Source organism: Phytophthora infestans, genomic scaffold, assembly GCF_000142945.1.
Source record: "Phytophthora infestans T30-4 supercont1.30 genomic scaffold, whole genome shotgun sequence".
Taxonomy (NCBI): Eukaryota; Oomycota; class Peronosporomycetes; order Peronosporales; family Peronosporaceae; genus Phytophthora; species Phytophthora infestans.
The window spans coordinates 1,454,937-1,473,206 of record NW_003303729.1 but is presented as its reverse complement, the minus strand read 5'-3'; the positions used below and the strand labels follow the sequence as shown (position 1 = coordinate 1,473,206).

Below are 18,270 nucleotides of genomic sequence, written 5' to 3'. Positions count from 1 at the left end.
ACCAAACTTCTGGCAGACTCGGAAGTGCTTCTGACTTGGTTAGTCGGAACCGAGTGGAAGCGAAGCCACTCGTCTGTCCCGGGAAGGGTCGAGCCGCGAGGGGACCCACCCTCTGCGCAGGCCATACAACCGCCGACCTAACTCGGCGATTTGTTGTGGTTTGTGTAAAGGAATCCCATATCTGACGGTATTTGTGTGTTCTACTACACCACAGTGATCTTCCGGGGATCCGGAAACGCACCCTCTTCCTCATCCTCCTCCATTTCGTTCTCTTCATCCGAGGAACCAAAGATGTTCCGATAGGAGTACCCTGTCTCCTTCTCCTCATGGAGTGAAGACTTCGAAGTTATACGCCTCTCAGAGGGTTTGGCGCCCTCGGCCTGAGTGGCCTTAGCACGCGCAAGACCCTCGGCAAGCGAGAGATGTTTGTGAGGTTTCTCCTCTTCGTCGTCGCCAGCTATGGGAGTGTCCTTAGCCTTGATGGCAGGACGCTCAGAGCCCAAAGACGTAGTGGTACTGTGATCACCGTGATCACTAGGTAGCGACTGCACGCTGTCGTCATTGCTCTCGCTAGGCACTGGGGTGTGCCATCCCACGGAGTCCACAGGAGCATGGTGAGTGCTCCCGCTCTTGGCCTCGTCCTCACTGCCCGAGCTGAACTCACGTTCGTCGAACCGAGGATTTGGACGGTTGTCTGGGGAGACCGAAGGTGACGGGATGCGGCGCTTGCTCGCATGCTTGCTCACAGCCGCGCTGAGCCGATCGCTTTCGAGGCCACCTTAGTAGCCTTCTGGTGTGCAGAGTCCTTGCCGTGAGGCTTAGCGCTCTTGGCTTGCGTATTTCCTGCAGGAGCCTTGGAGCATGTCTTCGCACCGCTTTTTGCAGTGTCACGGGGTATGATAACGGTCGATGTGGAGACCAAGAAGAAGGGCGCTCAACCGCTGCTCGAGGCTCTAACTGTGAAGTGAGCGCTCGCGCAACCAAGCCGATGTATTTCGACTTTGAGAATGAAAGTTTGTGACGTACAATTCTTTATTCCGTAAATCGAACGTAAGTGGAAAAAGATGTAGCAGGGTACGTAGCTCCACCCCTAGTTACATGAAGGGTGACACGTCATACTTCGGGATATCTGGTACATGGTAACAGGGTCGTCCGAGGTCAACCATTGGCTGATGACATTGCTTTTCTATAGGTGACTTATAGTTTGTAAATTAAACTCAAGCTTAGTCTACCTTTAAATATACCGGTATCTCGATTATAACTTACCTTAAATTGGCCACTTCGCTCAGGGGACCTGTGAGCTGCCGTTCACGGATAGTTTGTATACTCTCAGAAGCTAATTTCCTTTAGCGCATAATTTCCTCTAGCGCTAGGTGCTGTGTGAGCCCGTCACAATTATTGTTTTAAAGGTCGAAGATCCTTGAATGCAGTCTTGCTTGTCACAGCTAAGTTGGTGGCACAGTACCCACTGGGCATGCACCTGTTTAGCAGAAGGATCAGCAGCCTTCAAGAACATGAAAAATAGGAGGCGGAGCGCTGCAAAATAGTTTGGTAAGATGATTTATCTCCCGAGCGGAGGTAGTATTTCTTCTTCTTTATACTGTATTTCGCTTTTATTTTCAGCATGTGCGTGGAGGCAATAGAATATCCGGTCCTTGCTTGTTTTCGTCTATGGACACATTCTTTTTAACGACAAGCCGCACACCTCATGAAGTTTAAACAGGGTTTACACAGAAACTTAAATGAAGAAGGACAATAACTACGGGCGAGCTAGATAGCGCTAATGATTCACTTTTGAAAACTAACATGTTTGAAGTGACCACTAACAGTTAACAATATATACTACTTCCATATCAGACAGTGGTTGATTAAATTAAACCACAATAACATTTCAGAGCTGTTTCGTGCACCGCGCAACTTCTTGAACTATCCGTCATATAACACACAATGCAGTGGCCCCCCAATCCTACGATAAAACTGAAGCAAGAAAAGTAAAGCAAGCAAGGTCGCATCAATGTTTGCGTTGTTAACTGGATAAGCGAATCACATCACACTGCAGGTCGAACCTTGACACGCTTTTCCTTCGTACTTCGTTACCTGGCACAAAACATACCAACCAGTCTGTGTCCCACCACGAGCTTATTTTGCGATTTTTTTTATTTATTTATAACCCAGTCTCATTGCCTCATCGGTCTTGTGCTTTACAATCTTCGCCCAATCGGGTGTTGATATGACAGTCTCCTTTAGTTTTTCCAAGCTTTTCTTGGGCGTGATTTTTTCCACTACAGCTTTCAATTTTTCTTTGAAGCCTTTGGCTCTCTCTTCCACGATCCCGCCTTCGTCGTTTCCGACACGACGCAGTAAACGCGGGTCCTGCACGTCGGTCGTGGTGATCATGTCAACACCATATTCATTCGAAGCCTTGCCCGCAACCGCAGAATTGGCATTACCAGTGGCGTGGAAAGTGACCGCGACTAGCACTGCAAGGATGCATGTGAGGCGCATTTTTCTGTCGTTTGGGTCAACAGCTCGGGCACTTGAGTCGAAATGAGAGAGTGCGAGCAGATTGCAGAATGAGGTGTCGGACGAAGACATAGCCGTACTACGTGCTGGAGCACGAGGAAGTTCCACTTTGTACTGTTTTCTTCCAGTCTGTACAAATAACTCTGGGATATAGCTACCGATCCAGTACATATTTCCAGACAGTTATTGAACAAAAAACCAGTACACTTAAGTTCGCAGCTAATAATGGTTTTTGTAGCCCTATTCACTTATAAAAACTAATGTCTAGTCACTATTAGAAAATTGTGTTTAATACACAAGAAGAGCAATTCAATTCGCAATTCAAAAGTGCGACAGCAGACCTCCTCCAGTCATCCTCTCCGAGTTGCTTTCTTAAAATGAATGGCCACCGCAGCATTCTTGCAGCGACATCAGTGGCAGCACTTTTCCCATGCGTAGTACTACTATAGTAGCACTGAGCTACCACATTGATTTAAATCAAAGTCACGATTGGGCTTGTTCTCGATCACTAGATACTTCTCCGCCCAATATTCAAGCTCATCGGTCCTCAAATGACGTATCCACCATGGGCTGGACCGCATGTCATTAAATTGTTCGACCAGTTTAACTCCACCAGCTGAGTTCGTGTTGCCCAACTTCCGCTCAGACTTGAATGTCAATTCGAAATCTTGATCAAGTGTAGAAAGCTCAAACGTCTTCGAAGTAGCTGTTTTCCATGGCTCCTTGACTTCATAGTCATCCTTCTATTGCTTGTATGCAGCAGAATCACAACCAGCAGCAATCCCTTCAGTTTGCCTTCGTTCAGTGATGGATTATACTTGGAATCAAACCAACCATCAAATTCTTTGGTAGCATACTCCTTGTTGAAACGCTCTACTTTTTTGTTTGAGCACACAGAGATAGGTCTTGCGCACTAAATGCCAATCCGAATGAACTTGACAAGCAAAGAATCCAGCGAGATTCCACACGTTTTGGTTGTTGGAGATCAAATCGCCTCGAATCATCATGCACAATTGATACAATCGCTCATCGTAGGATTGAGTTGCAAGGAAGAAATTCTCACCACCGCTATTCAACGTGTGCTGTGTTACAAAGATATTCCGCGGCCTTCTTGTGATCTAAGAAAAAATTATCAGGCACTGGCGAATCATTCAGCTTCATTAAAATGATATTGCCAAAGGTACTGGTATTCGTCGTTTGCCCAAGTCAAGTGTGCCATCATCACTGTGGCTTGTAGTTGATGGAAATCCCAAACTGCGTGCATCTTCGACTTGAATCCAAATACCTTGGTGACAACACGCGCGAAATCTCCCAACCTGGGTTTCATCGTATTTATTCAACCAGATTTGATGTGCTGAATGCAATGCTCACCATAAATTTCTTCAATAGACTTGGTCATCGTTGGTTCAGCAACTGCAGGCACAACAACTACATGTTCAGCAGCTACTAGTTCAGCAATCACTGGTTCAGCAACTACTAGTTTAGCAATCACTGATTCAGCAACTACTGGCTGATACTTCGCGTGGTGTCGGCACCAATCGCCTTTTGAGCCGCACTGTTGGCTCGCCTTTGCGTGGTCTTCTGGGAAGATGTACTTGCACATTGTTATTTCTATATATTTATTTTTTATCGCTCAAGATAAACTCACTATTATTTAGTTTCTATATATTGAGGAGTATTTTTGTCAGAAATAAAATAATTATTTTAAAGTGATGTGATTGGCTAAAACTGAGCAGCAGCACTCTGAATGAGTGCTGCTGCTCAGTCGAGAACTTTCCGCACGAAGATGGCAGATGTCGAGTTGGAGTGCGCGGTATACGGCGAAGGGACTGTGTTTCCCGTGAAGATAGCGAGCAACGCGAAAGTGAGCGCGCTGCAGAAGGCCATGTGAACGAGAAGAAAGACGTCGATGATCGCTTCAAAGTTGATCCAGCCAGATTGACGCTCTACTTGGCGCGGAAGAAGGGGGAAGCCACGTGGATGAAGCACGACCACACGGTGAAAGGCTTCTTGTGAGGTGGCATCAGCACCGAGTATGAAGAGATGCTTTCGTCGTGAATTCTCGACGAAGATTGCGGTCGTGGTGATCATGTCAACACCATATTCACTCGAAGCTTTGCCCGCAACCGCAGAATTGGCATTACCAGTGGCGTGGAAAGTGACCGCGACTAGCACTGCAAGGATGCATGTGAGGCGCATTTTTTTGTCGTTTGGGTCAACAGCTAGGGCACTTGAGTCGAAATGAGAGAGTGCGAGCAGATTGCAGAATGAGGTGTCGGACGAAGACAGAGCCGTACTACGTGCTGGAGCACGAGGAAGTTCCACTTTGTACTGTTTTCTTCCAGTCTATACAAATAACGCTGGGATATAGCTACCGATCCAGTACATATTTCCAGACAGTTATTGAACAAAAAACCAGTACACTTAAGTTTGCAGCTAATAATGGTTTTTGTAGCCCTATTCACTTATAAAAACTAATGTCTAGTCACTATTAGAAAATTGTGTTTAATACACAAGAAGAGCAATTCAATTCGCAATTCAAAAGTGCGACAGCAGACCTCCTCCAGTCATCCTCTCCGAGTTGCTTTCTTAAAATGGATGGCCACCGCAGCATTCTTGCAGCGACATCAGTGGCAGCACTTTTCTCATGCGTAGTACTACTATAGAAGCACTGAGCTACCACATTGATTTAAATCAAAGTCACGATTGGGCTTGTTCTCGATCACTAGATACTTCTCCGCCCAATATTCAAGCTCATCGTTCTCAAATGACGTATCAACCATGGCTGAACGCATGTCATTAATTGTTCGACCAGTTAACTCCACCAGCTGAGTTAGTGTTGCCAACTTCCGCTCAGACTTGAATGTCAATTCGAAATCTTGATCAAGTGTAGAAAGCTCAAACGTCTTCGAAGTAGCTGTTTTCCATGGCTCCTTGACTTCATAGTCATCCTTCTATTGCTTGTATGCAGCAGAATCACAACCAGCAGCAATCCCTTTCAGTTTGCCTTCGTTCAGTGATGGATTATACTTGGAATCAAACCAACCATCAAATTCTTTGGTAGCATACTCCTTGTTGAAACGCTCTACTTTTTTGTTTGAGCACACAGAGATAGGTCTTGCGCACTAAATGCCAATCCGAATGAACTTGACAAGCAAAGAATCCAGCGAGATTCCACACGTTTTGGTTGTTGGAGAACAAATCGCCTCGAATCATCATGCACAATTGATACAATCGCTCATCGTAGGATTGAGCTGCAAGGAAGTATTCCACACCGCATTCAACGTTTGCTTGTTCAAATGATTCACGGTCTTCATTGGACTTAAAGAAGAAATTATCAAGCATCTGCGATTCATCCAGTTCATTAAATTGATATTGCAAAAGGTACGTGTATCCGTCGTTGCCAAAGTCAGGTGTGCCATCATCACTGTGCTTGTAGTTGATGGAATCCCCAACTGCGTGCATCTTCGACTTGATCCAATTACTTGGTGACAACACGCGCGAATCTCCCAGCCTGGGTTCATCGTATTTATCAACAGATTTGATGTGCTGAATGCAATGCTCACCATAAATTTCTTCAATAGACTTGGTCATCGTTGGTTCAGCAACTGCAGGCACAACAACTACAGGTTCAGCAGCTACTAGTTCAGCAATCACTGGTTCAGCAACTACTAGTTTAGCAATCACTGGTTCAGCAACTACTGGCTGATACTTCGCGTGGTGTCGGCACCAATCGCCTTTTGAGCCGCACTGTTGGCTCGCCTTTGCGTGGTCTTCTGGGAAGATGTACTTGCACATTGTTATTTCTATATATTTAATTTTATCGCTCAAGATGAACTCACTAATTTTTAGTTTCTATATATTGAGGAATATTTTTGTCAGAAATAAAAATAATTATTTTGAAGTGATGTGATTGGCTAAAACGGTGCGGTGTGCTGCGTGAATGAGTGCTGCTGCTCAGTCGAGAGCTTTCCGCACGAAGATGGCAGAGGTCGAGTTGGAGTGCGCGGTATACGGCGAAGGGACTGTGTTTCCCGTGAAGATAGCGAGCAATGCGAAAGTGAGCGCGCTGCAGAAGGCCATTGTGAACGAGAAGAAAGACGTCAATGATCGCTTCAAAGTTGATCCAGCCAGGTTGACGCTCTACTTGGCGCGGAAGAAGGGGGAAGCCACGTGGATGAAGCACGACCACACGGTTAAAGGCTTCTTGTGAGGTGGCATCAGCACCGAGTATGAAGAGATGCTTTCGTCGTGGATTCTCGACGAAAATTGCGGTCGTGGTGATCATGTCAACATCATATTCATTCGAAGCTTTGCCCGCAACCGCAGAATTGGCATTACCAGTGGCGTGGAAAGTGACCGCGACTAGCACTGCAAGGATGCATGTGAGGCGCATTTTTTTGTCGTTTGGGTCAACAGCTAGGGCACTTGAGTCGAAATGAGAGAGTGCGAGCAGATTGCAGAATGAGGTGTCGGACGAAGACAGAGCCGTACTACATGCTGGAGCACGAGGAAGTTCCGCTTTGTACTGTTTTCTTCCAGTCTGTACAAATAACGCTGGGATATAGCTACCGATCCAGTACATATTTCCAGACAGTTATTGAACAAAAAAACAGTACACTTAAGTTCGCAGCTAATAATGGTTTTTGTAGCCCTATTCACTTATAAAAACTAATGTCTAGTCACTATTAGAAAATTGTGTTTAATACACAAGAAGAGCAATTCAATTCGCAATTCAAAAGTGCGACAGCAGACCTCCTCCAGTCATCCTCTCCGAGTTGCTTTCTTAAAATGGATGGCCACCGCAGCATTCCACGTGCGACATCCGTGGCAGCACTTTTCTCATGCGTAGTACTTATCAAGTAGCACTGAGCTACCACATTGATTTAAATCAAAGTCACGATTGGGCTTGTTCTCGATCACTAGATACTTCTCCGCCCAATATTCAAGCTCATCGTTCTCAAATGACGTATCAACCATGGCTGAACGCATGTCATTAATTGTTCGACCAGTTAATTCCACCAGCTGAGTTAGTGTTGCCAACTTCCGCTCAGACTTGAATGTCAATTCGAAATCTTGATCAAGTGTAGAAAGCTCAAACGTCTTCGAAGTAGCTGTTTTCCCTGGCTCCTTGACTTCATAGTCATCCTTCTATTGCTTGTATGCAGCAGAATCACAACAAGCAGCAATCCCTTTCAGTTTGCCTTCGTTCAGTGATGGATTATACTTGGAATCAAACCAACCATCAAATTCTTTGGTAGCATACTCCTTGTTGAAACGCTCTACTTTTTTGTTTGAGCACACAGAGATAGGTCTTGCGCACTAAATGCCAATCAGAATGAGGTTGACGAGCAAAGAATCCAGCGAGATTCCACACGTTTTGGTTGTTGGAGAACAAATCGCCTCGAATCATCATGCACAATTGATACAAATGCTCATCGTAGGATTGAGCTGCAAGGAAGTATTCCACACCGCATTCAACGTTTGCTTGTTCAAATGATTCACGGTCTTCATTGGACTTAAAGAAGAAATTATCAAGCATCTGCGATTCATCCAGTTCATTAAATTGATATTGCAAAAGGTACGTGTATCCGTCGTTGCCAAAGTCAGGTGTGCCATCATCACTGTGCTTGTAGTTGATGGAATCCCCAACTGCGTGCATCTTCGACTTGATCCAATTACTTGGTGACAACACGCGCGAATCTCCCAACTTGGGTTCATCGTATTTATCAACAGATTTGATGTGCTGAATGCAATGCTCACCATAAATTTCTTCAATAGACTTGGTCATCGTTGGTTCAGCAACTGCAGGCACAACAGCTACAGATTCAGCAGCTACTAGTTCAGCAATCACTGGTTCAGCAACTATTAGTTTAGCAATCACTGGTTCAGCAACTACTGGCTGATACTTCGCGTGGTGTCGGCACCAATCGCCTTTTGAGCCGCACTGTTGGCTCGCCTTTGCGTGGTCTTCTGGGAAGATGTACTTGCACATTGTTATTTCTATATATTTATTTTTTATCGCTCAAGATGAACTCACTATTATTTAGTTTCTATATATTGAGGAGTATTTTTGTCAGAAATAAAAATATTATTTTAAAGTGATGTGATTGGCTAAAACGGTGCGGTGTGCTGCGTGAATGAGTGCTGCTGCTCAGTCGAGAACTTTCCGCACGAAGATGGCAGAGGTCGAGTTGGAGTGCGCGGTATACGGCGAAGGGACTGTGTTTCCCGTGAAGATAGCGAGCAACGCGAAAGTGAGCGCGCTGCAGAAGGCCATGTGAACGAGAAGAAAGACGTCGATGATCGCTTCAAAGTTGATCCAGCCAGATTGACGCTCTACTTGGCGCGGAAGAAGGGGGAAGCCCACGTGGATGAAGCACGACCACACGGTGAAAGGCTTCTTGTGAGGTGGCATCAGCACCGAGTATGAAGAGATGCTTTCGTCGTGGATTCTCGACGAAAATTGCGGTCGTGGTGATCATGTCAACACCATATTCATTCGAAGCCTTGCCCGCAACCGCAGAATTGGCATTACCAGTGGCGTGGAAAGTGACCGCGACTAGCACTGCAAGGATGCATGTGAGGCGCATTTTTTTGTCGTTTGGGTCAACAGCTAGGGCACTTGAGTCGAAATGAGAGAGTGCGAGCAGATTGCAGAATGAGGTGTCGGACGAAGACAGAGCCGTACTACGTGCTGGAGCACGAGGAAGTTCCACTTTGTACTGTTTTCTTCCAGTCTGTACAAATAACGATGGGATATAGCTACCGATCCAGTACATATTTCCAGACAGTTATTGAACAAAAAACCAGTACACTTAAGTTCGCAGCTAATAATGGTTTTTGTAGCCCTATTCACTTATAAAAACTAATGTCTAGTCACTATTAGAAAATTGTGTTTAATACACAAAAAGAGCAATTCAATTCGCAATTCAAAAGTGCGACAGCAGACCTCCTCCAGTCATCCTCTCCGAGTTGCTTTCTTAAAATGGATGGCCACCGCAGCATTCTTGCAGCGACATCAGTGGCAGCACTTTTCTCATGCGTAGTACTACTATAGTAGCACTGAGCTACCACATTGATTTAAATCAAAGTCACGATTGGGCTTGTTCTCGATCACTAGATACTTCTCCGCCCAATATTCAAGCTCATCGTTCTCAAATGACGTATCAACCATGGCTGAACGCATGTCATTAATTGTTCGACCAGTTAACTCCACCAGCTGAGTTAGTGTTGCCAACTTCCGCTCAGACTTGAATGTCAATTCGAAATCTTGATCAAGTGTAGAAAGCTCAACCTACTTCGAAGTAGCTGTTTTCCCTGGCTCCTTGACTTCATAGTCATCCTTCTATTGCTTGTATGCAGCAGAATCCACCACCAGCAGCAATCCCTTTCAGTTTGCCTTCTTTCAGTGATGGATTATACTTGGAATCAAACCAACCCATCAAATTCTTTGGTAGCATACTCCTTGTTGAAACGCTCTACTTTTTTGTTTGAGCACACAGAGATAGGTCTTGCGCACTAAATGCCAATCCGAATGAACTTGACAAGCAAAGAATCCAGCGAGATTCCACACGTTTTGGTTGTTGGAGAACAAATCGCCTCGAATCATCATGCACAATTGATACAATCGCTCATCGTAGGATTGAGCTGCAAGGAAGTATTCCACACCGCATTCAACGTTTGCTTGTTCAAATGATTCACGGTCTTCATTGGACTTAAAGAAGAAATTATCAAGCATCTGCGATTCATCCAGTTCATTAAATTGATATTGCAAAAGGTACGTGTATCCGTCGTTGCCAAAGTCAGGTGTGCCATCATCACTGTGCTTGTAGTTGATGGAATCCCCAACTGCGTGCATCTTCGACTTGATCCAATTACTTGGTGACAACACGCGCGAATCTCCCAACCTGGGTTCATCGTATTTATCAACAGATTTGATGTGCTGAATGCAATGCTCACCATAAATTTCTTCAATAGACTTGGTCATCGTTGGTTCAGCAACTGCAGGCACAACAGCTACAGATTCAGCAGCTACTAGTTCAGCAATCACTGGTTCAGCAACTATTAGTTTAGCAATCACTGGTTCAGCAACTACTGGCTGATACTTCGCGTGGTGTCGGCACCAATCGCCTTTTGAGCCGCACTGTTGGCTCGCCTTTGCGTGGTCTTCTGGGAAGATGTACTTGCACATTGTTATTTCTATATATTTATTTTTTATCGCTCAAGATGAACTCACTATTATTTAGTTTCTATATATTGAGGAGTATTTTTGTCAGAAATAAAAATATTATTTTAAAGTGATGTGATTGGCTAAAACGGTGCGGTGTGCTGCGTGAATGAGTGCTGCTGCTCAGTCGAGAACTTTCCGCACGAAGATGGCAGAGGTCGAGTTGGAGTGCGCGGTATACGGCGAAGGGACTGTGTTTCCCGTGAAGATAGCGAGCAATGCGAAAGTGAGCGCGCTGCAGAAGGCCATTGTGAACGAGAAGAAAGACGTCAATGATCGCTTCAAAGTTGATCCAGCCAGGTTGACGCTCTACTTGGCGCGGAAGAAGGGGGAAGCCACGTGGATGAAGCACGACCACACGGTGAAAGGCTTCTTGTGAGGTGGCATCAGCACCGAGTATGAAGAGATGCTTTCGTCGTGGATTCTCGACGAAAATTGCGGTCGCGGTGATCATGTCAACACCATATTCATTCGAAGCTTTGCCCGCAACCGCAGAATTGGCATTACCAGTGGCGTGGAAAGTGACCGCGACTAGCACTGCAAGGATGCATGTGAGACGCATTTTTTGTCGTTTGGGTCAACAGCTAGGGCACTTGAGTCGAAATGAGAGAGTGCGAGCAGATTGCAGAATGAGGTGTCGGACGAAGACAGAGCCGTACTACGTGCTGGAGCACGAGGAAGTTCCACTTTGTACTGTTTTCTTTCAGTCTGTACAAATAACGCTGGGATATAGCTACCGATCCAGTACATATTTCCAGACAGTTATTGAACAAAAAACCAGTACACTTAAGTTTGCAGCTAATAATGGTTTTTGTAGTCCTATTCACTTATAAAAACTAATGTCTAGTCACTATTAGAAAATTGTGTTTAATACACAAGAAGAGCAATTCAATTCGCAATTCAAAAGTGCGACAGCAGACCTCCTCCAGTCATCTTCTCCGAGCTGCTTTCTTAAAATGGATGGCCACCGCAGCATTCTTGCAGCGACATCAGTGGCATCACTTTTCTCATGCGTAGTACTACTATAGTAGCACTGAGCTACCACATTGATTTAAATCAAAGTCACGATTGGGCTTGTTCTCGATCACTAGATACTTCTCCGCCCAATATTCAAGCTCATCGTTCTCAAATGACGTATCAACCATGGCTGAACGCATGTCATTAATTGTTCGACCAGTTAACTCCACCAGCTGAGTTAGTGTTGCCAACTTCCGCTCAGACTTGAATGTCAATTCGAAATCTTGATCAAGTGTAGAAAGCTCAAACTTCTTCGAAGTAGCTGTTTTCCCTGGCTCCTTGACTTCATAGTCATCCTTCTATTGCTTGTATGCAGCAGAATCACAACCAGCAGCAATCCCTTCAGTTTGCCTTCGTTCAGTGATGGATTATACTTGGAATCAAACCAACCATCAAATTCTTTGGTAGCATACTCCTTGTTGAAACGCTCTACTTTTTTGTTTGAGCACACAGAGATAGGTCTTGCGCACTAAATGCCAATCCGAATGAACTTGACAAGCAAAGAATCCAGCGAGATTCCACACGTTTTGGTTGTTGGAGAACAAATCGCCTCGAATCATCATGCACAATTGATACAAATGCTCATCGTAGGATTGAGCTGCAAGGAAGTATTCCACACCGCATTCAACGTTTGCTTGTTCAAATGATTCACGGTCTTCATTGGACTTAAAGAAGAAATTATCAAGCATCTGCGATTCATCCAGTTCATTAAATTGATATTGCAAAAGGTACGTGTATCCGTCGTTGCCAAAGTCAGGTGTGCCATCATCACTGTGCTTGTAGTTGATGGAATCCCCAACTGCGTGCATCTTCGACTTGATCCAATTACTTGGTGACAACACGCGCGAATCTCCCAACTTGGGTTCATCGTATTTATCAACAGATTTGATGTGCTGAATGCAATGCTCACCATAAATTTCTTCAATAGACTTGGTCATCGTTGGTTCAGCAACTGCAGGCACAACAACTACAGGTTCAGCAGCTACTAGTTCAGCAATCACTGGTTCAGCAACTACTAGTTTAGCAATCACTGATTCAGCAACTACTGGCTGATACTTCGCGTGGTGTCGGCACCAATCGCCTTTTGAGCCGCACTGTTGGCTCGCCTTTGCATGGTCTTCTGGGAAGATGTACTTGCACATTGTTATTTGTATATATTTATTTTTTATCGCTCAAGATGAGCTCACTATTATTTAGTTTCTATATATTGAGGAATATTTTTGTCAGAAATAAAAACAATTATTTTAAAGTGATGTGATTGGCAAAACTGTGCGGTGTGCTGCGTGAATGAGTGCTGCTGCTCAGTCGAGAACTTTCCGCACGAAGATGGCAGAGGTCGAGTTGGAGTGCGCGGTATACGGCGAAGGGACTGTGTTTCCCGTGAAGATAGCGAGCAATGCGAAAGTGAGCGCGCTGCAGAAGGCCATTGTGAACGAGAAGAAAGACGTCAATGATCGCTTCAAAGTTGATCCAGCCAGGTTGACGCTCTACTTGGCGCGGAAGAAGGGGGAAGCCACGTGGATGAAGCACGACCACACGGTGAAAGGCTTCTTGTGAGGTGGCATCAGCACCAAGTATGAAGAGATGCTTTCGTCGTGGATTCTCGACGAAAATTGCGGTCGTGGTGATCATGTCAACACCATATTCATTCGAAGCTTTGCCCGCAACCGCAGAATTGGCATTACCAGTGGCGTGGAAAGTGACCGCGACTAGCACTGCAAGGATGCATGTGAGGCGCATTTTTTTGTCGTTTGAGTCAACAGCTAGGGCACTTGAGTCGAAATGAGAGAGTGCGAGCAGATTGCAGAATGAGGTGTCGGACGAAGACAGAGCCGTACTACGTGCTGGAGCACGAGGAAGTTCCACTTTGTACTGTTTTCTTCCAGTCTGTACAAATAACGCTGGGATATAGCTACCGATCCAGTACATATTTCCAGACAGTTATTGAACAAAAAACCAGTACACTTAAGCTCGCAGCTAATAATGGTTTTTGTAGTCCTATTCACTTATAAAAACTAATGTCTAGTCACTATTAGAAAATTGTGTTTAATACACAAGAAGAGCAATTCAATTCGCAATTCAAAAGTGCGACAGCAGACCTCCTCCAGTCATCCTCTCCGAGTTGCTTTCTTAAAATGGATGGCCACCGCAGCATTCTTGCAGCGACATCAGTGGCAGCACTTTTCTCATGCGTAGTACTACTATAGTAGCACTGAGCTACCACATTGATTTAAATCAAAGTCACGATTGGGCTTGTTCTCGATCACTAGATACTTCTCCGCCCAATATTCAAGCTCATCGTTCTCAAATGACGTATCAACCATGGCTGAACGCATGTCATTAATTGTTCGACCAGCTAACTCCACCAGCTGAGTTAGTGTTGCCAACTTCCGCTCAGACTTGAATGTCAATTCGAAATCTTGATCAAGAGTAGAAAGCTCAAACGTCTTCGAAGTAGCTGTTTTCCCTGGCTCCTTGACTTCACCGTCATCCTTCTATTGCTTGTATGCAGCAGAATCACAACAAGCAGCAATCCCTTTCAGTTTGCCTTCGTTCAGTGATGGATTATACTTGGAATCAAACCAACCATCAAATTCTTTGGTAGCATACTCCTTGTTGAAACGCTCTACTTTTTTGTTTGAGCACACAGAGATAGGTCTTGCGCACTAAATGCCAATCCGAATGAACTTGACAAGCAAAGAATCCAGCGAGATTCCACACGTTTTGGTTGTTGGAGAACAAATCGCCTCGAATCATCATGCACAATTGATACAATCGCTCATCGTAGGATTGAGTTGCAAGGAAGTATTCCACACCGCATTCAACGTTTGCTTGTTCAAATGATTCACGGTCTTCATTGGACTTAAAGAAGAAATTATCAAGCATCTGCGATTCATCCAGTTCATTAAATTGATATTGCAAAAGGTACGTGTATCCGTCGTTGCCAAAGTCAGGTGTGCCATCATCACTGTGCTTGTAGTTGATGGAATCCCCAACTGCGTGCATCTTCGACTTGATCCAAATACTTGGTGACAACACGCGCGAATCTCCCAACTTGGGTTCATCGTATTTATCAACAGATTTGATGTGCTGAATGCAATGCTCACCATAAATTTCTTCAATAGACTTGGTCATCGTTGGTTCAGCAACTGCAGGCACAACAGCTACAGATTCAGCAGCTACTAGTTCAGCAATCACTGGTTCAGCAACTATTAGTTTAGCAATCACTGGTTCAGCAACTACTGGCTGATACTTCGCGTGGTGTCGGCACCAATCGCCTTTTGAGCCGCACTGTTGGCTCGCCTTTGCGTGGTCTTCTGGGAAGATGTACTTGCACATTGTTATTTCTATATATTTATTTTTTATCGCTCAAGATGAACTCACTATTATTTAGTTTCTATATATTGAGGAGTATTTTTGTCAGAAATAAAAATATTATTTTAAAGTGATGTGATTGGCTAAAACGGTGCGGTGTGCTGCGTGAATGAGTGCTGCTGCTCAGTCGAGAACTTTCCGCACGAAGATGGCAGAGGTCGAGTTGGAGTGCGCGGTATACGGCGAAGGGACTGTGTTTCCCGTGAAGATAGCGAGCAACGCGAAAGTGAGCGCGCTGCAGAAGGCCATGTGAACGAGAAGAAAGACGTCGATGATCGCTTCAAAGTTGATCCAGCCAGATTGACGCTCTACTTGGCGCGGAAGAAGGGGGAAGCCACGTGGATGAAGCACGACCACACGGTGAAAGGCTTCTTGTGAGGTGGCATCAGCACCGAGTATGAAGAGATGCTTTCGTCGTGGATTCTCGACGAAGATTGCGGTCGTGGTGATCATGTCAACACCATATTCATTCGAAGCTTTGCCCGCAACCGCAGAATTGGCATTACCAGTGGCGTGGAAAGTGACCGCGACTAGCACTGCAAGGATGCATGTGAGGCGCATTTTTTTGTCGTTTGGGTCAACAGCTAGGGCACTTGAGTCGAAATGAGAGAGTGCGAGCAGATTGCAGAATGAGGTGTCGGACGAAGACAGAGCCGTACTACGTGCTGGAGCACGAGGAAGTTCCACTTTGTACTGTTTTCTTCCAGTCTGTACAAATAACGCTGGGATATAGCTACCGATCCAGTACATATTTCCAGACAGTTATTGAACAAAAAACCAGTACACTTAAGTTTGCAGCTAATAATGGTTTTTGTAGTCCTATTCACTTATAAAAACAATGTCTAGTCACTATTAGAAAATTGTGTTTAATACACAAGAAGAGCAATTCAATTCGCAATTCAAAAGTGCGACAGCAGACCTCCTCCAGTCATCTTCTCCGAGTTGCTTTCTTAAAATGGATGGCCACCGCAGCATTCTTGCAGCGACATCAGTGGCATCACTTTTCTCATGCGTAGTACTACTATAGTAGCACTGAGCTACCACATTGATTTAAATCAAAGTCACGATTGGGCTTGTTCTCGATCACTAGATACTTCTCCGCCCAATATTCAAGCTCATCGCTCTCAAATGACGTATCAACCATGGTTAAACGCATGTCATTAATTGTTCGACCAGCTAACTCCACCAGCTGAGTTAGTGTTGCCAACTTCCGCTCAGACTTGAATGTCAATTCGAAATCTTGATCAAGTGTAGAAAGCTCAAACGTCTTCGAAGTAGCTGTTTTCCATGGCTCCTTGACTTCATAGTCATCCTTCTATTGCTTGTATGCAGCAGAATCACAACCAGCAGCAATCCCTTTCAGTTTGCCTTCTTTCAGTGATGGATTATACTTGGAATCAAACCAACCATCAAATTCTTTGGTAGCATACACCTTGTTGAAACGCTCTACTTTTTTGTTTGAGCACACAGAGATAGGTCTTGCGCACTAAATGCCAATCCGAATGAACTTGGCAAGCAAAGAATCCAGCGAGATTCCACACGTTTTGGTTGTTGGAGAACAAATCGCCTCGAATCATCATGCACAATTGATACAAATGCTCATCGTAGGATTGAGCTGCAAGGAAGTATTCCACACCGCATTCAACGTTTGCTTGTTCAAATGATTCACGGTCTTCATTGGACTTAAAGAAGAAATTATCAAGCATCTGCGATTCATCCAGTTCATTAAATTGATATTGCAAAAGGTACGTGTATCCGTCGTTGCCAAAGTCAGGTGTGCCATCATCACTGTGCTTGTAGTTGATGGAATCCCCAACTGCGTGCATCTTCGACTTGAACCAATTACTTGGTGACAACACGCGCGAATCTCCCAACCTGGTTTCATCGTATTTATCAACAGATTTGATGTGCTGAATGCAATGCTCACCATAAATTTCTTCAATAGACTTGGTCATCGTTGGTTCAGCAACTGCAGGCACAACAACTACAGATTCAGCAGCTACTAGTTCAGCAATTACTGGTTCAGCAACTATTAGTTTAGCAATCACTGGTTCAGCAACTACTGGCTGATACTTCGCGTGGTGTCGGCACCAATCGCCTTTTGAGCCGCACTGTTGGCTCGCCTTTGCGTGGTCTTCTGGGAAGATGTACTTGCACATTGTTATTTCTATATATTTATTTTTTATCGCTCAAGATGAACTCACTATTATTTAGTTTCTATATATTGAGGAGTATTTTTGTCAGAAATAAAAATATTATTTTATAGTGATGTGATTGGCTAAAACGGTGCGGTGTGCTGCGTGAATGAGTGCTGCTGCTCAGTCGAGAACTTTCCGCACGAAGATGGCAGAGGTCGAGTTGGAGTGCGCGGTATACGGCGAAGGGACTGTGTTTCCCGTGAAGATAGCGAGCAATGCGAAAGTGAGCGCGCTGCAGAAGGCCATTGTGAACGAGAAGAAAGACGTCAATGATCGCTTCAAAGTTGATCCAGCCAGGTTGACGCTCTACTTGGCGCGGAAGAAGGGGGAAGCCACGTGGATGAAGCACGACCACACGGTGAAAGGCTTCTTGTGAGGTGGCATCAGCACCGAGTATGAAGAGATGCTTTCGTCGTGGATTCTCGACGAAAATTGCGGTCGTGGTGATCATGTCAACACCATATTCATTCGAAGCCTTGCCCGCAACCGCAGAATTGGCATTACCAGTGGCGTGGAAAGTGACCGCGACTAGCACTGCAAGGATGCATGTGAGGCGCATTTTTTTGTCGTTTGGGTCAACAGCTAGGGCACTTGAGTCGAAATGAGAGAGTGCGAGCAGATTGCAGAATGAGGTGTCGGACGAAGACAGAGCCGTACTACGTGCTGGAGCACGAGGAAGTTCCACTTTGTACTGTTTTCTTCCAGTCTGTACAAATAACGCTGGGATATAGCTACCGATCCAGTACATATTTCCAGACAGTTATTGAACAAAAAAACCAGTACACTTGAGTTCGCAGCTAATAATGGTTTTTGTAGTCCTATTCACTTATAAAAACTAATGTCTAGTCACTATTAGAAAATTGTGTTTAATACACAAGAAGAGCAATTCAATTCGCAATTCAAAAGTGCGACAGCAGACCTCCTCCA

At 44.8% G+C, this 18,270-nt stretch overlaps 7 protein-coding genes across 7 annotated transcripts; 4 read left to right on the top strand and 3 right to left on the bottom strand.

Moving 5' to 3' along the window:
- Window positions 1–2,160: 2,160 nt before the first annotated feature.
- PITG_13956 (avr2 family secreted RxLR effector peptide protein, putative) lies at window positions 2,161–2,505 on the bottom strand (the record flags this gene model as incomplete). Its single annotated transcript, XM_002899571.1, has 1 exon — window positions 2,161–2,505. The coding sequence occupies one exon, from the start codon at window positions 2,503–2,505 to the stop codon at window positions 2,161–2,163; it is 345 nt and encodes a 114-aa protein (XP_002899617.1).
- A 3,999-nt stretch (window positions 2,506–6,504) lies between these two features.
- On the top strand, window positions 6,505–7,027 carry PITG_13955 (CRN domain-containing protein-containing protein; the record flags this gene model as incomplete). The annotated part of the gene is made up of 1 exon (XM_002899570.1): window positions 6,505–7,027. The coding sequence occupies one exon, from the start codon at window positions 6,506–6,508 to the stop codon at window positions 6,734–6,736; it is 231 nt and encodes a 76-aa protein (XP_002899616.1).
- A 1,650-nt stretch (window positions 7,028–8,677) lies between these two features.
- Window positions 8,678–8,941, bottom strand: PITG_13954 (uncharacterized protein; the record flags this gene model as incomplete). The annotated part of the gene is made up of 1 exon (XM_002899569.1): window positions 8,678–8,941. The coding sequence occupies one exon, from the start codon at window positions 8,939–8,941 to the stop codon at window positions 8,678–8,680; it is 264 nt and encodes an 87-aa protein (XP_002899615.1).
- A 1,959-nt stretch (window positions 8,942–10,900) lies between these two features.
- On the top strand, window positions 10,901–11,536 carry PITG_13953 (CRN domain-containing protein-containing protein; the record flags this gene model as incomplete). The annotated part of the gene is made up of 1 exon (XM_002899568.1): window positions 10,901–11,536. One exon carries the CDS (start codon window positions 10,902–10,904, stop codon window positions 11,130–11,132), a length of 231 nt encoding a protein of 76 aa, XP_002899614.1.
- A 1,559-nt stretch (window positions 11,537–13,095) lies between these two features.
- On the top strand, window positions 13,096–13,732 carry PITG_13952 (CRN domain-containing protein-containing protein; the record flags this gene model as incomplete). The annotated part of the gene is made up of 1 exon (XM_002899567.1): window positions 13,096–13,732. One exon carries the CDS (start codon window positions 13,097–13,099, stop codon window positions 13,325–13,327), a length of 231 nt encoding a protein of 76 aa, XP_002899613.1.
- Window positions 13,733–15,268: 1,536 nt separating this feature from the next.
- Window positions 15,269–15,913, bottom strand: PITG_13951 (uncharacterized protein; the record flags this gene model as incomplete). The annotated part of the gene is made up of 1 exon (XM_002899566.1): window positions 15,269–15,913. One exon carries the CDS (start codon window positions 15,596–15,598, stop codon window positions 15,269–15,271), a length of 330 nt encoding a protein of 109 aa, XP_002899612.1.
- A 1,575-nt stretch (window positions 15,914–17,488) lies between these two features.
- Window positions 17,489–18,127, top strand: PITG_13950 (CRN domain-containing protein-containing protein; the record flags this gene model as incomplete). The annotated part of the gene is made up of 1 exon (XM_002899565.1): window positions 17,489–18,127. One exon carries the CDS (start codon window positions 17,489–17,491, stop codon window positions 17,717–17,719), a length of 231 nt encoding a protein of 76 aa, XP_002899611.1.
- Window positions 18,128–18,270: the final 143 nt, after the last annotated feature.